The 17,078-nt window shown below is 37.0% G+C and overlaps 1 protein-coding gene across 4 annotated transcripts in view; it reads right to left on the reverse strand.

Annotated features, from left to right (window-relative positions):
• Window positions 1–17,078, reverse strand: part of TBC1D9 (TBC1 domain family member 9) — a 51,270-nt gene that overhangs the window by 17,982 nt on the left and 16,210 nt on the right. For all 4 annotated transcript variants that reach the window (XM_086747196.1, XM_086747195.1, XM_086747194.1 and 1 more), the window contains exons 3-10: window positions 13,336–13,454; window positions 11,463–11,691; window positions 10,104–10,365; window positions 8,779–8,986; window positions 6,029–6,235; window positions 4,149–4,319; window positions 3,539–3,689; window positions 1,487–1,701 (exon numbers count right to left, since the gene is read on the reverse strand). In XM_086747196.1, the coding sequence (XP_086603322.1) occupies window positions 1,487–1,701; window positions 3,539–3,689; window positions 4,149–4,319; window positions 6,029–6,235; window positions 8,779–8,986; window positions 10,104–10,365; window positions 11,463–11,691; window positions 13,336–13,454 (1,562 nt within the window). The remainder of the gene's footprint in view (window positions 1–1,486; window positions 1,702–3,538; window positions 3,690–4,148; window positions 4,320–6,028; window positions 6,236–8,778; window positions 8,987–10,103; window positions 10,366–11,462; window positions 11,692–13,335; window positions 13,455–17,078) is intronic.

Below are 17,078 nucleotides of genomic sequence, written 5' to 3' on the forward strand. Positions count from 1 at the left end.
AAAGGTCCAGAACTTCTATGCTCTTACTTTCTGCTCCTACTAAAAGGTCCAGACAGCATCTGTGAGCTGAGACAAATACTTGCAGCAGTGTCAGTCATGAACAACCAGAGAATAGTGAAAAAAAAAATAGTTTCTTGCTGTTGCTCACTCTCTCTGTTTGACTGTGTACGCGACAGCTTTTTAAGGCCTGTTTCAATCAATTTCAAATATCACTGCATTGTACTCTGAATTGCTTGCTTATAGCCTTTGGCTAGACCTCTGTTAGTCTGAAGAAATGAAGTATTTTGGCACTATTATCTTCTCAGTTTGCCTCCTACGGAATAAGCTGCTCATTTCAGATCCTGCAACATTTTAAGACTCCAGCTTGATCATTACCTGGTTGAAAGAGCAACTAAGATTTCCACTGAATCAAAACAACATTCCAACTCTGTCAAACTCTGTGCAATTCCTTTTTATCTTGTCTACCATGTACGAAACACTTCAGTGCCTCAATTCCCACTGTAACTGTGAATCAGCATTCTGAATACCATGGACCAAGTCCCGAGGCTATTACAATTACTGGGATAGCTTTAGGAACAAGAATCACAGTGTCTTTCTACTGTTCCTCTGCCAAACCATCTTTACAAAAAGTTACTGCAGCTATTACTAAGTGTTATATTTGTTATTAAATAATTGATGATGGTATCTGTTAGAATTGTTTGCACGTTCACTTTCTTGTGTTGTATCTAGAAGTCTTAACAGTCAGACATTTATCAGGCTTCTTAATACTCATGAATTCAAGTTTCCTTTTTGCAAAAATAGGTAGGAAGGCAAAAAAGGGGCCCAGGTGATAAGTGAAAGTTACACAGCAAGAGAGAATGAGTTGAGAAACTAAAGTGATCTGAATCACAGGCATGAGAACTCCAAAACCATGCACTGGTCAGCACTAACTCCACCAATATATGGCTGCGATGCACAGGGATATCTTCTAGGGTGCTTTATGTTTTGTGGGGTTTTTTTTTGTTTTGTCTTGAATGATTGAATGTCATCGTTGAAAAAAGTAAAGGAGGTTTTGGAGGGTTATTACAACTAATACATTGAATAAGTAGGTAAAAACTTAAGGCTGAACAATAAAGTAACGTTTTCTTCCTGCTTAAAGAAAAGAACCTTTCTTCAGCGTCCACTTGTCATTTTCTGTAGATGAACTTCAGGACAGTTGTGTTACCCTCTGTCCAGTCTCTGGATTTACAGGCAGAAAATACACTTACGGAAAACTATGCACATCTCTCAGCACGCACTGCTAATACTTCTGTTAGACTAGGTCCTTGTGTCAAATCCCTCTGACCTCAGCATCACTGTAATTCTGTAGCACTGAAGCTTTACCTCACAGCAGTAAACATGTGTACTTTAGGCAGCCAAACACTTGTGTACATGACTGAAGAAACAGGAGTTTAAGGAAAGAACTGAAATTCCAGAAACTGAAGGTGTGCCAAGGTATTTCAATTACCTGACAATATCCTATGTTTGGATTTCTAAAAGCGTAAGCTGTCAAGACTCTCCTTAGAGCAGCAATCCCCATCTCATTCTGGAACGCAGGGTGTTCTGGAAGGGAGCGGTGCAGATCCCTCTCTATCTCTTCTGTAGCAAGATTATACTTCCCCATTGATTTCTCCACTAGGTCCTCGTAATAACCAGGATGAGTGGCCATTTCATTAATGGCTCCTAGTAGTGGGAGAACAGTATTAAAATCAGAAGAAAAAGGCAAGGGTTAGCAGATACAGCACCCCAACACGATAATCTTCTGCTCCCTTTCATCTTGACTGTCACCAACAAGCATGTTGAAAGCAAATATGAAATATTATTTTTGTAAAAGTGATTAGAAAAAAAGGGATGGGCTTAGATGACTGAGGTATCATCCCTTCTTGTCTTCTTCTCTAATGACATTTTATAATGAGGTTAAGGAAAAAAAAAAAAAAAAAAAGGAAAAAAAGGAAGAGGATAAAGCCTCTCTTGCTTTCAGTCAGAACAAAACAGGAGGCATGAAGAACAAACCAGCTGTGCGGTCACATGGTATCATGAGCTCTTGATTGTCCTAAATAACTCAACACATGCCTTTGAGAAAGCTACTTGCCCTGAGGAGGGAGTAGATAATGCTTGGCTGCAGAAAGTATGATATCCCAGCCAAAAGCAAGAGACAGGGACTCCTGAGCTCTATTCCTGCTTCTGAAAATGACTCTGTAATCTTGGGCAGGGCACTTAGCCTGTCTTAGAGATTCTATCGCACGCTCAGAGTTGCTATGAGATTTCACTGCTGAATTCAAAACTTCTATTGAAATGAAAATCTCAGCAGCAAAGGAAATCAAGTGTCAGTAGCACAAAGTAATGCACATGGAAAATACTAATTATACACACACCATTAAAATGGGCTGAAACTAACTATCAGTCAGACACAGGACAGATCTGTGTATTCCTGTGTATATTTTCTGAAAACATTTGTTTAATGGTTAGCAGCAAACAGAAGATACACAAGATTAAGTATTATTAGGGAAGAAATAGAAAACAAATCAGAAAGCATTAGGCCATCATATAAAGTCCCTGGTGTGCTCATATCCTAAATGGTGTGGGTAGCTGCTCTGTCTTGGGAAGGGGCAGAGCTAGAGAAGGCATACAGCAAGCGAAAGGTTATGAAGATGCCTGAGGTATGAACTGATTTCCATATAACTAGCAATAAAATGAATAAAATTCTTCAACTTTGAAAAAACCTTAAGGAGACACATATCTAGAAAATCCTTGATGGCACAGATGGACAAAAATATTTTCTCGCTATTTTTCACAAACTGGGGGCGCTTAATAAAATGATAAAGTAATTTTTAAAAATTATTATTAAAAGAGATAGTAATTCCATGCAACATGCTTAAACATTGGAATTCCTTGCAACAATTTGCTGTGAAGGCCAAAAGCTTAACTGGATTCAGAAATGACTGAACAAATTGATAGGACAAGAAGTAACGGTTTTAAAACGGAAGGAGGTAGATTCGAACTGGACATAACGAAGAAGTTTTTTACAGTGAGAGTGGTGAAAGATGAACAGGTTGCCCAGAAAGGTGGTGGATGCCTCATCCCTGGAAACATTCAAGGCCAGGTTCGATGGGGCTCTGAGCAACCTGATCTAGTTGGGGATGTCCCTGCTCCTTGCAGGGGGGTTGGACTAGATGACCTTTGAAGGTCCCTTCCAACCCAAACTGTTCTGTGATTCTAAATGGTAAGTAGGCCTGCTGGTGGTTTTTGAACATTTAGAAGCTCCTAGACTGCTGGCTTCTGGTAACAGAGCATACATTTTTATGCTCTTCTCTAATTATTTGAGCCTGTCTGTGAAAGGGTATTTACTAGCCTAAACAGAACTCTTGTTTAAACCAGCCTGATGCCTGCTAACAATCACAGCCTTACTTGCTCCAAATATTTTTACATGCTTATTATCTGCAACTTTAAACATCTTGAAATACTTTCTTCCTTCATGCTTTTGCTTATATCCCACAGTCACATTCAAACAAATACCTACCTGAAAATAGTAGCCAGAGTTCCCCTCTCATGCTTTCTGGAATGCCCTTGAGTACAAGGTCTCTGGTTTTCTCTGTACGATACATACAGACTCCTTGGCCATATTCAGCAAAGTGAATCTTCCAGGCCTGTTCTTTCAAAAACTCTTTAGCCTAAAAGCAAAAAAAAAGGCAGGCATAAAGATGCAGCTTCTTTTTCTAACACTCTGCCCCACTGAACTGCTAAAGGCTAAAAAGCCGACAATGTCCTAACTTTCCAAGTGAGCAAGAAATTACATGGCCACAGTCTAATTCTCCTCTTAATGGGCTGCCTCCTCCCATTTCTTAGTTTCTACTATGCCAGTAGACTTTGCTGTTAAAAGAGTGTTGTTGAAGTAGTTGTAGTTAAGAGCAGGTACATGATGTCTCCTTGATTTACATCCAACTTTGCTTTTTTATGTAGTGAAGTCGTTTGTATTGGTAAAATGACAGCAACACTTTATTTCTGTGAAAAATATTGCCTCTTAACTGTCTGTGGCAGAATGAAACTGCTGGGTCAGAAATAGGGATTTTAACGAAAACATCATTTAACAACTTTTTCAGTGAAGTACAGCACTCTGAGGTGTATTTTACCAGCTTGGGATTGAACTCCTCAGGCGACCTCCGCCGATACATTGTCATTAAAGCTTGAGTTGCTGTTGGAATGCCATTGTCATTGAGATTGAACTGTCGCTCTCCCTCCGACTCAGAGCTGAGGCTTTTATGAGGGCTGGCAGAAATTAAACTACTTGATCTTGTAAACACCTGTAGAAAGCAGTCACAAAAAATACAGACACTGAGCTGAGACAGAGCCTGGACTTTTTACTTCAGAATTGATACACGCTAACAGCTAACACAAACTGACCAAATTACATCACCCAGGTACATCCACAGGTTGAGCATATGACAGGAGAAATTAAACCAGTACAGAACAACGAAATTGTTTCCAGTTTCTCAATAGATCGCCTGGCCCAAAAAGTAATCAAATCCTGTAATTAGAATTGCTAAGGTAGTCTTAACTTTAAGTAGCCCTGGGCAATTACAACAGCTCTCTTGGTCTCCTGTCAACTTCGTAGGACTGTTGACTCCCCAGGTTGCTCCTTGACTATCCAGAATATAAGATTTATATATAACATATATCTGTATATATATAAATATATATATTTGTACAAACATATATAAAATAAATTATTTTGTTCCCCTCACTTGAAATAATATTCTACAGAAAATTCAACACCAGATTGTGATTTAGAAGAAAAATATTTTGAAGAAAAAGGATTTTCTGACTTCTCAAAAGCTTTGAAAATTTATCATGGTAAGATCTCATATAGTAGTTCATATCAAATGCCTGAAATTGAGATTAGTAGTCATGCATGTCTACATATGTAGTCATATTACTAAATGTAATAATAATGCTTGCAATTACTAATTTGTGTTTATAATTCAGTAGGTAGAATACATAGACCCATTTAGGGCAAAAGGCAAGACAAAATTCTGCATTATACATATGTATATATGTGCTCTGGTATACAAACTATAAAAACACACTAGTTATACCTCATCATCAACAAAACAAGTAAAAACCAGACTTTTAAGATCCACATGGCAAACAGGGTAGGCCTACTCTGCGTAATACTAAGGTATGGCTTAGTACATGAGATCTGGCTTGGAACATGAGATCTATCTACATAAAACCAAAATGCTACACCACAAAAGTCTTTTGTGCTTTGAGATCTGAACTGCTAAACTTTGTTGGGTTTAACAGATCTGATGAGGTTCTGATATGAAGCACCTAAATTTCATACATAAAACCTAGGAATTTAGCAGAAGCTTTGATATTTAAAGTGCCTGAGAAATGTTTACCTAATCATATCTTTTAAGAACCAATTACTTTGCGTAGGTAAATAGGGAGGTGGTTCAGAATAGGGCCATCTGATGTCCAGGACAGGAAGGGTTTCTTGTTAGTTCAAACATTCCAAAGTTTGCTAGCAGTGCACATGCAAACTTGCTCAGTTCAGACATAATTTTCTGAAGAATAAAAGGATGAGATTTGGCAGCTAAAGTCTTGAATAAGAAGAGTTCCATATCAACTGATAATTTCTCCAAATTATTAAAATTCCACAATTACACTTTGACTTGGACAAGTTGATAGATACTAAACAATATTATTCAATTAATCAGTTAGTTAACTATGACACTAACTTCAGGATGTGGCAGCAGGAATTACAGTAGTTTTTTCACAGCAGTGGTGATTTCTCTTAGGTCTAACGTGAAAAAATAGACACCCTAATCATAACATTTTAACTGTTAAGCTTAAGGAAGCTAAAGACATTAAAGACATTAACACAAAAGAGGTAATATTTCTGTGTATGAAGGTTTAGCTTTACAAAAACTTAGAAAGTTTTTCCTGGCTTCTCTCTCCCCACACCAGTTAAAGTCTCCTTCTAGTAAATGATTCATGCTCCTCCACATACCTCATCATCTGAGCTGATATAGCTTCCAGAAATATTTTTTTCCAAGTATATTTTTGAAGTGGTTTGCTGCAGAAAGTCTGAGATCCTCTGTACAAGAAAGTCTCTATCTTTCAAGTTGGCAAAGAGGAACGTCATTCTGTTTTTCGTGCTGATTGATAACGGGCTGGGCAACACACTGGAGCTGTCTGCCTTTTCCACTATTGTTACCTAGGAAGAAACAGTAGCTACAGCTCAAGTTCTTCAATTAATCAAGTTGCTTGGTCTAAAATATCATCTTAACACAATAAACCCACGCCCCTTCCCCCCTTAAATCAAATCACTATGAGCACTCCTCTGTGAGAAAACAGGATTTGGACACAAGGACATAGAAGTCTGAAAGATGAAGAATGCCAACCCTCAAACAACTGGCTTCAGTACATTCTCCAGCAAAACTCCTTTGCACTGCTTAGTTTATTTTCCTCAGGGTTTATTTTAAAACAATCAGTAGAACAAAATTTCTTCTATGGGATGCAGATCTATGGGCTTTTTTTTCATCATTTTTCAATCCCTCTCCTGCTCCCCAGAGCAGGGTGAATCAACAGAGAATTTTGCTTACCTTTTATTGCCAATATACTTGAATAAGCCATTTTTGAGATAACACTCCTGTTCTACTATATTATAGTTGTATACTGTGATAGCAACTGTTAGTAAAACTGTATTTTCATGGTACATAGAAACCTGCAACAAAGGGAAACTAACCCCATGTCTTTCCATATAAAGGAAAACGTCTAACCCAGTGAGGTGGAGGTTTCTGTTTGGCCTTCAACTGTCAGTGAAATAGTCACTAATCCAACTGAACTCCAACCTGTAAACAGTACTCACACCCCCGTCTACTGAGTACAGGGCACTAGTTCGCTGAGCTTTTGGTAAAGCACACTAACACAAAGAAATCTCAGGAATAAGTCATACACTGTGGATGAATTATTTAACAGCTGTGTGTTCTAAACATTACCAATTATTGCCTTAAAAACAAAGAAACCAATCAAGTCTGTGCAGTTCATACATTGAGCAAAACACAAATCACAATTCTAAGTACTTTTAACCACTGCTTTTGTGACTTTAAACAATTTCCTAGGTAATGAAAACTGCCTCTTAACTGCCTCCAGAATAGATGAGGGCACATTTCAGTTTACTAGGACCTTTACTGTTGCTTTTTTAACCCTTTTAAAAATAGAGATCAATAGTAAGACATTAGTGCTATAATATTAGTAGCTCTCTAGCTAAAAGGATTGGATAACGATTTTTAACATAACATTTTATTTGAAGTTGTATTTAAAGACTGCAATGCACGGCTCAGGTGCTAACTAACTTCTTTATCCTTACAAGTTCCTTCTGTTTGTAACTACAAATCTATTAGTTATTCATTAACTTAACGGATCTTCACTAATAGCATACTGAAATTAGCTAAAAACTGTTTCTACGTCACTTTTCTGTTCCACTTAAAAATGAGTGTAATCAGCACAAAAGACAGACAAGTTCTAGAGACACAGGACAGACATTACAGCAAGCACGCTCTGCTATAATGAGAGCCAATATCCACTTAGTTCCTACTGAAGTACACACACACATGTATCTGAAGCTTTAATTAAACAGAAAGCTTCCCTTTGATTATTAAGGGTACTGATCAGTTGTTCTGAGGACTGGCACTACCCAAGTGTGTTACTGTTCTCCTTGCTGGTGCTGAGACTTGTCCACACAAAAGCACTTACTCCTCCAGCTATTTCTTTCTCTTAAAACTTAAGAGCTGCTTTGAATCCCGTGCTGCTGCAAGCTGTGGTTATTAAAGGCAGCTGCTGAATCTGCATCCAGGAAAAAAAGTCTTGTTAAATGCAGATTTTGTTCTCCTACACCACCACTTTACCTGGAGGACCATTGTTGCCTTGGAGTTCCAGATAAACAGTGCAGCCACAACCAAACATCTCTTCTCAAATAAACAAAGTCATTGCAACACATTGTGGAGAAGTTGTACTTCAAAGTTTACAAACAAACACCACTTGTTTTTACTTTTAATGATTTGTGGGGGAAAATAGAGTCTTGAAATATTCCATGCTTCTTCAGTCAAGCCAAACTGTCCTTGGTTACATCAGCTTCGCTACTATTTCCAAGACTTACTTTACACATTTTTCCATTAACTCACAAATCAATTATAGAAAACCTCCTCAATGTAATTTTTTTTTAAATTAGATCAAACAAATTACTTTTACTGAACATCTGCTTTAAGCAGCCAGTTTTAAATGGGAAGCACACCAATTTGTAAAATGGTGACAAATATTTTCCACATATGCAAGACTGTGTGAACCTTAGGATTATGAATCTTTTTACATTTGACAAAAGCAAATCTTATCTGACAAATTCTTTAGTAGAAGTTCCACTCATCAATCTAGGAAGTTTTATTGTCTGTCCCACCCTATGAGGCACAAAAAAAAAAAGTGTACCGTGGGGCTGTAAATCAAAGTATAAGAGAAGGGCTCAGAAAGGTTGTAAAAACTGACAGAGAAAACTCCCTGTGAATTTTAGTAGTAGGAACTTTGAACTAAAACACACAATCATTAAATATTACTTCGAACACATCAGAATTGTATGCTTACAAGAGATTAAAGGCATGAAAATAAGTTTTTCTCCAAAAATGAAAAAAATAAAGCTAGGATGCAATTTCCAACAGGATATTGCTTTATTATTTGCCCTATAAATGTACAAATACAAATATTTACCTCTCGAAGAGGGATAATAAGGCTGCATAAGTTCTCTTCTTTACTAGTAAAGCAAATGTAGTTTGTAGAAACAAACATCTGACCCAAAATATGCATTTTGTTGAATGGAGTCCAGAGAGTACAGTCTGTGTGTCCATCCAATTTCTCATCCTTGGGAAGTCGGAACAATGCACGGTATCTCTCACTCTTTGCTCTGGCATCAAGATCCCTAAAGAAATCCACAGAATGCTTTTCTTATTTTAAGATATATTTTACACAAATCTTTGCAAGTTGCCTGCAACATACAACAGAGTTAAGCACTAAGCGTACAGCAAAACAGCTGAAATAGTTTGCATATGAGGATGTATAGTCTCCACTGCTGGAAGATTCTAAAGCTACATGGAAAAAAAACATTTCTGCCATGAATTACTTAAATACATTGATCCTGACTTCTCAGAGGGAACAGGCTGGGTGATCCTTTCACATTCATCCCTACTTTCTGCTGATACATACAGTGAACCTATTATTAAAAACCACATGATGCCATGTAATATTACATCAAAAATGCTTCTTTGAGGCTTATTTATTAACATGATGGAATCCTTAGGGCTACAGTTTGTTAATAACTTCAAGACTTAGTCTTGACAATGCATTCAGTGCAGTTAGAAACACAAACTCAAGTGACACAACGCATGTCAGATGTCACTAAGTAATGGAGAAATATAAACAAGCACTGGTTACAATTCTGTATGGTTCACTATGGATCAACATATAAAGCAATTTAAAAAGTAACAAGAAACTATCAAATTACAGTATCATGTACATAAAAAAGCTGAAATATTTTCCAGATTATTTTTCATCCCTTTGAAGTTTGTCATTTTTTGTATCTCTGTTACCTAAAATAAGTTCTAGATATAATTCATCATGTAGAGTAATTTTTCAATGTCAGTTACAGGACCAAGTATGAATGTCAGGCACATTTCTTAATAACACTTAAATTGTTTTATTACCTTCCCCTGGCAACACAAAAGGACCTTACAACAGACACCCAAGGCAGCCACTGTCAAGAGACATGTTTAAGACCTACTGAACAAATGAGAATTTGACTCAAATGTGTTTCTTTTATTTTTGCAATATGATCACATTCAAATGTTTTCCCTTTCCTATTTCAACAGGAGACCCATTAATTATAGTTAAATAATTATATTTTGCGACTGCTGGAAAAAAACAACTCCTTTTGGAGCACAGTAAATGGCAGCAACATTAGAAAACTTCTGGAGAAAACACTGCAAGTAAAACAATTGAGGAGAAACGTGACAACATGACTAAGAGCCAGTGCTACCTACCGTTTTAGTGCAGATACTTTTTTGGGGGATTTCTTTTTCAGTTTGGGTAATGACCTGTCTTGTTCAAATCCTTCATTGTCCAAAAGCTGTCGCATAGCTATATTGGCAAGCTGTTCCATTAGTTTAAATGTCTCACTGATATTAAGGAATACTGAGAAGAAATGTTCACTTGACCTTGTGCTCACTTTGATCATATCAGGGAAGAGTAGTGTAGCATTCTTCTCAAGTTGAGTGATATCAACCCAGCGGATAACTAGCTTTGCTGAAGAGAAGCAAACAAAAAAAAAAAGATTGAGTACAAAAATTGCTTACTCAAAAGTATTTATCTTCCTCTTCCTACAAAATGTATTCAGTTGAAATTTTCTTGCAACTTGAAAAGTTGGAAGGACAGCATAAATAGACCTATCTTGTACAAACAACCTATGATCACCTGACAAACAGCAGATAAAGGAGTTTAAATATAATTTACTTCTGTACAGAACATCACACAGAAGCATTACAAAGCTAGCTTGGCTAACATAATTTATCATTGCCACAGCACTTGCTCAGACTCTGATGTCCTCTTTTCCTATGGAAGCAAAGAAACACAGTCTAAACACATCAGAAAGGCTTGTGTTATTTTTATATATTAACAAGTTTCAAATATTACAGTAATGATAGATCTTCGGCTTTTCTTGCAACACAATCACAGGTTAAGATACTGTGATTACTGTCCCTTAAAACAGGGACTAAATCTACATTTATTTTTATTTTAAAAAAATTAAAAAAATAAAAATCAGTCATTCAGTAGGGTATGTCTACACAGCTAAATAGAAATGAGACTGATCCATCGCCCATAACCAAGTACTGCAGACCTGCTCACCTCCACACTGCTTAGAATTAACTCCCTCTAAGAGAATGAACTCCCTCTAGAGCAGACTGCTTGCATCCACATTATGTAGCTCTTGGTCCTGGGTCTCCTCTGAGCCCTTTGTGATGCTCTGGTGTTGTACAAGAGTAAATGTGGCATTTGAGGTTGCAAAGTCTGCCAGAGTAGTACTGGAAGATTCTATAAGAGTAGAAGGAGCCAGAACTGGTGTGATCTCATCCCTATTCCCTTTTAAGCACAGTCCCTGAAGCGAACCGTGCCTCTGAACAATGCCTAGGTATGGTTTTACAGAGAACTGCTTTGAGAAATACAAAACAAGGGAACAAGCACACAATTAAGTGGCGTGACCATCAGGGAATTGCTCCCTGCTCCTCTTTTCCTCAGCCGTCTCTTTGCACACCCAGTGGTTCACCAGGTGAACAGTAACAAACTACAGAAGACTTCCTAACAATTCTTAGATGCACAAACCACCGTTCCACTGTAAAACATACCTTCCCTGCCCATGAGGAAAGAGTAAAAACAAAGGTGATTAATGCTGAGATACACCCAGCCCTGACGAGGAACCTTCCCCTTCCAGTAACTGCAGGAGTAGTAGTTCACTAATTTCTCTTCTTCCGGCATCCCAAATAGCTTGTGAAATTTCACTATGGCTTCCTTAAATTTTTCTGTATCATCATCCTCCTTGATGCCATTGATTTTGTTGTACTCAGCAATGATGCCCTAGCAGGGAGTGAAAAAAGTACATAACATGTTAGTTGCCATGGGGTATCAGGCATCTGGGCCAGAGGCCACAACGGTTACAGCAATGTCAAGAAAGTCTTTTGCTTATCTCTTATCCTTCTGCTCATTCTTTTGCTTTATATAGTTATTTACTTTACTCAAGGCTGTCTTTCTGATGACCTTGCTCCTTACCATGCCTATGTCAAAAGCAACCAAACCCCAACCACTTGCCAGTAACCTGTTTTAAATTAACCAGCCTATCTCAAATACTCCTAGCAACTCTGTAAAGCACCTATGATTTGTCATATTTTCCCCTTCCACGTAAATATGCTCCGAATCTGTTATGCATTAGGGAAAATATCAAACAACTTTTACGACCCCTTTTAGTGGACCTTGAGGAAAAGAGAAGAGCAAGAGGGGGGAAAAAAAAAAATAATTAAAAAAAAAAAAAAATATATATATATATATATATATATATATATATATATATATATATATATATCTCCTGTAAGATTAACTGTCAGGATGGAAAAACCATTCACAGTTTCAGGTGCAGAAGACCTTCACCAAATTTGAAGTGGCAGTAGCCTGGTGAAAAACTGCTTTTTGATACCTTAAAGACTACACTTCCTTCTGTTCTATACTGAAGTTCATTCACTTATTTTCCCAATCTCTTTATAAATCTTCTCTATTAACTTCTTTATTAAAGTTACAAAAAGCAAAGGGACTTCTTGCCTTCAAATTCCTTCATATTTACATAGAAAGCAGAGAATAAGACGGTGAACCATCATTCATATTTGATATTTGTCCAACTCTAAAAACTAACAAATTCCTTAAAAGATTATATTTCACCAGACAGACATCATCTTGCATAAGGTGTCTTCCATGATCATCTATAGCCCCCATACCTGATTCACTTGGGAAAACACAAACAACTACGGGATTCTTAAGATAATTAACTTAGTACATGGAATATTAATAGAGGAATGAGACAAAGCCAAAGCTTAGAACACATGCCAAGTTCATACAGTAATTCAATTTACAAACAATCTTTTACCAAAATATTTGTTTTTAGATAATTCTCAGTGTACATAAAGTACTTTTTACCAGTATAGCTACTATCTCTCCTATAAGGAGAAAAGAAATTCTGGTAAAATATATAAAAAAATCAAAACCCAATCAAACAAACAAACAAAAATCAATCAACCAGTAACCGCTAACACCTATGTGAAGCATAGATGTCAACACTACAGGATTTAACTACACAGAAGAGGGTAAGGAGACATTATATGATGAGTGCACACACACACACACACAAAAATTAAAGCTTTGCACTGGAAAAAGCAGTTACATAGAAAACTGTCAAAGTTTAAGACAAAAGCAACAGCGCAATTAATTTTAGAACACAATGTTTGAAGTCCTGCCTATGTATCTGTATACATATATTGTTATGCTGTAGTTATATATGCTAATCCCAATTTCCCCAATTTTTTACAGACCTGTTGCTACTTCAAACCTAGTTTTTCCTCAAAAAGGTAGAGCAGCCTGGGGACTACCAGGTCAAATTTGTTTAGAACTCACATCAGTTTTCCTTCCACAGTCACATTTATCATTAACAGCATTTATAATAATAGATTTAACTACCTGTATTTTTCCTCTGACAAATGTATTTATGTCATTCTCATTTTCAAAGATTGAGAGAGTCTGCAACAAATTCTGTTCAAGCCATTCCCAGTGTTCAGTGATTTCCTTCCTTGAGCAACCTGTATATTAAAAAACACCCAAAAGTCACAAAATAAGTAATTCGCCAATGTTAATGTCCTCACAATCACAAACAAAAGGCTCAAATAAAACTCGCCAGTAACTGAAGATGCAATATTTCACCAGATGCTCTGTCCCTGGAAATTCCAAAATTTTCTCCCATAGTCTTTAAATTCACCATAAATAGGCAGCAATCTTCAAGTTTATTCTGTAAGGAAGCACAAGCTACTTACTGCTATCATGAGCAAAATCCTGCTACATTTAAAATTCTAACCACAAAAACGACACCGAGCCGCCCAACGTCACATTAGAGTTAGGAAAGGTATCACCTGCATCTGTTAGGAACTGAAAAAATCCCAACAGTTGCATATTTTAACATTAGTCCCTAGTGCTTCACCATTATATACTTCTATAAATTATGAAAGTGATAAAATTTCAAGAGTAAAAGCTGAAAAGGATCATTTTCCTGACAAGTCTATTACAATGTCTCTTTCTCAAAGGAACAGTGCTGAAAGACCTCTAAGCAAGCTGTATCTTTTTATGAGAAGAGGGTTGTCAGAGGTTGTTTCACCTCCAACGATGAAAAAATAAACCAAACTTCAATGACCCTGCTTTGCTTAGGAGACCAAAAGGGGTCAAGTGAAATATCTCTGATACTGAAGAATCGGCATACATGTATGTAGTCTGTGAAGCAGTACAGAACAGGGGTGAAAAAGCTTCTGGTATGAACCAGAGTTTATTTATGCAAATTTTTGCTTCCATTTTACTTGACATGGATTGCAATAAATATAAATTCCATTCTGATTCCACTCTCAACATCTTGCAAAGTGAAGTTGTTGGTGTTCTTCAGGACCTCTCTACGCTCACCTGGAAGGAAGAACAAATTCAAGCACTCACAAGAAACCTGCTCCCCCCAAAAAAAGGATGTTGAGGTAATTATGTCAAAACTGGGAATTTTAAGTAAGCATTTTCAGAAAACAAAGATTACATGTTCATATAGGAACATCTGTACCCGAAGCCTGATTGAAAGTATCTTAATCCAGGCAGGAAATAGTATCAATATGATACCACCTTTTTGTTCAAATAACAGATTTGGTTCATTTACTCAGAACTAGCAAGTAAATGTGCCTACCTGTTAACTAATGCCTACAGAACCCGATGAAGTGATGGGGCACATGTGAAGTAACCATTAGGAAAAGGTTAAATTACAACAACCTGTTGCTAATAACTTCTTCAGCTTCACTACAGGCACAAATTATCACATCTGCACATAAGTGTTTCCATCGTTTGTAGAAGAACTCAATGCAATCATCTTGTATACATACCAAACAATAATTTTTCTTGTTGTTCAGCAACAAATGATGGGAAAAAAAAAAAAAAAATCCTTTCTACAGTATACAATCAGAGCTTTACACAGCTCCAATGAAAGCAACAGGACACAGCATTCTGTGCACCTTCCAGGGGAAGTTCACAATTCTAGTTGTAGTACGGATACATAAATCATGTCGCAGAACAGCCTGCACATGTAATCAATATTTCAGAACCGCACGCGATTGCCACAGCTGCTGCTTCTTAAAACTACTGGATGCAACCAGACCTTTCTGGAAGTCAGGAGGTGGTCTGAAGACTAATTTATTTCTTCTTGGCTTTTACACTGCTGTTAAAAGCAGTAATTAAATACATGAGGTATGTATACAAAACTAGACTGTCATCAGAAAAATCACTCATCTCTTGAAGAGCAGCAACAAGCAGTGCAGATACACTATCACGATGAACTATTTCTTAAAGCTGTCTATTTCTTGTCTGTGGTTCATCAATTATTTTTCATCACTTTTTATAAAACGGCTTTGGTTGATTATGCTCTATCTGTAACAACCTATCATTGTTTCCACTGGTTTTTGTCTCCACTGTCTTACTGTTTACTCTCCCAGTTTCATCTGCAGCAGATCATGGAATTCGTCAGGCCAAAACCCACATTCTCATCAATTTATCATCACAGTCTAGATCTTTCTCTTTGCTTTGCTCACTCAGGATTACAAAAACCCCACACTTTTGCTGCGATGTTTTAAACTACAGGTCTATTTTAAGCTGGCTATTGGCAAGTCTTTGCCAGTCTTAGCATATTAGAAGCATTCACCATTCATCATTGATCTTTTAGGTAATTAAGCAATATTTCTAACTCTCAGGGAATGGAAAAAAAACATTTAACAGTTAAACCACTGCACTTGGGATACTGAGCCCTCAAGGCTAGCAGGAAATAAAAGGAAAAATAGCTACAACACATACAGTAGGTTACTAATCACTACTTACTGAAGAGGGAGATTATTGTTTTATGGAAGGCAGAGGAGAATATGACAAATTTCTCTAAAAATTAAGAGATTACAAGTACTGAATGACCAACAATCTACCCCTAAGCAACAGGGAGGGACTGCTGCACAATGTAGAACAAATGAGAGCTGCACAGCAAAATGCAGCCAAATCCCTTAGTAACCTGTATAATGGTAACAACCCTTGATCAGTTCAGAAGGAATTGCTTTAGTTGCAAATTCACAAAATAAGCACAACGCAGAGCCTTAGGCAACACTGGGCTGCTCAACTTCAAGGCTGCTTAGATAAATAATTTGCTCTCTGCAAAGTTTTACCTCCCTGTAAGAGCCACAGTATTCCCCTCAGGCAACAAGACTAAGCTAGTGCAGTCTTACAGTTTAACAAAAATAACTAAGTCAATCAACCAGCTAGACACTAGGAGACTAAAAATTCGAGAAACACTCCACAAAATGGAAGCACAGATATATACATTAACTACTTTAGCAATTTCAATTAGGGTTAAGGTTTATAATCAAACAGTATGTTTATAAAACTAGCTTAAATGTAAACAGAGTACCATATTTATACATAAGACTGCAATATCTGTCATAGAAGAGAATAAACCCTCAGTGCAGCAGCAGCAGATTTCCATGCATATGGTACATTTCCTTATTCTAGGGCCATAATTAACCTGCCTTCAAGTCTATGCCCCTGGTTATCCAAGGACATCTATTGTAAGTATAAAATTATAGTAATTATCTACAGATGTCATGCAAAAAACCTGCAAATACACTTAAAGAAAAGTCACATGGCATATTCCCGAAGTCTTAAAAATTCATTTCTGAATATGTGCACAGTACAAGCATCTTTGAAGAAAAACTATTTTGTTGACAGTTTTATGATATGTTATTTTCTCTGGAAGGGAGACTGCAAACAACAAGAAAATTTGTGCCCTCAGTTGCTCTCTTTCAATTTTATGGGACAGAGGTGCTTCCTAATTGCTGGGCACTGACATTTAGATGAAAGGAAGAAGGGATTGTATGTGCACTTGCAACTACCTCTGCTTGTGCACAAATAGTGTAAACAAACATATTGGCAAGTACTTTTACCATTCTTTCTCATGACTGAGAACCATGGAAAGCTGATATGCAAAGTCCCATTACTTACGGTCACAGCAGAGTAGCTCACAGTGCAAGGCAAGCAGTTATATGAAGATTTGGAAATAATCTTCATAATATTGACAATTTCATAAACACCTGTTTTTACTATTAGCTGTCATTAAAAGAAAATTACGTTACACAAATTTTAAAATCTTCAGT

This window comes from Chlamydotis macqueenii, chromosome 4 (assembly GCF_036417535.1).
Source record: "Chlamydotis macqueenii isolate bChlMac1 chromosome 4, bChlMac1.mat, whole genome shotgun sequence".
In the NCBI taxonomy this organism is placed as follows: Eukaryota; Metazoa; Chordata; class Aves; order Otidiformes; family Otididae; genus Chlamydotis; species Chlamydotis macqueenii.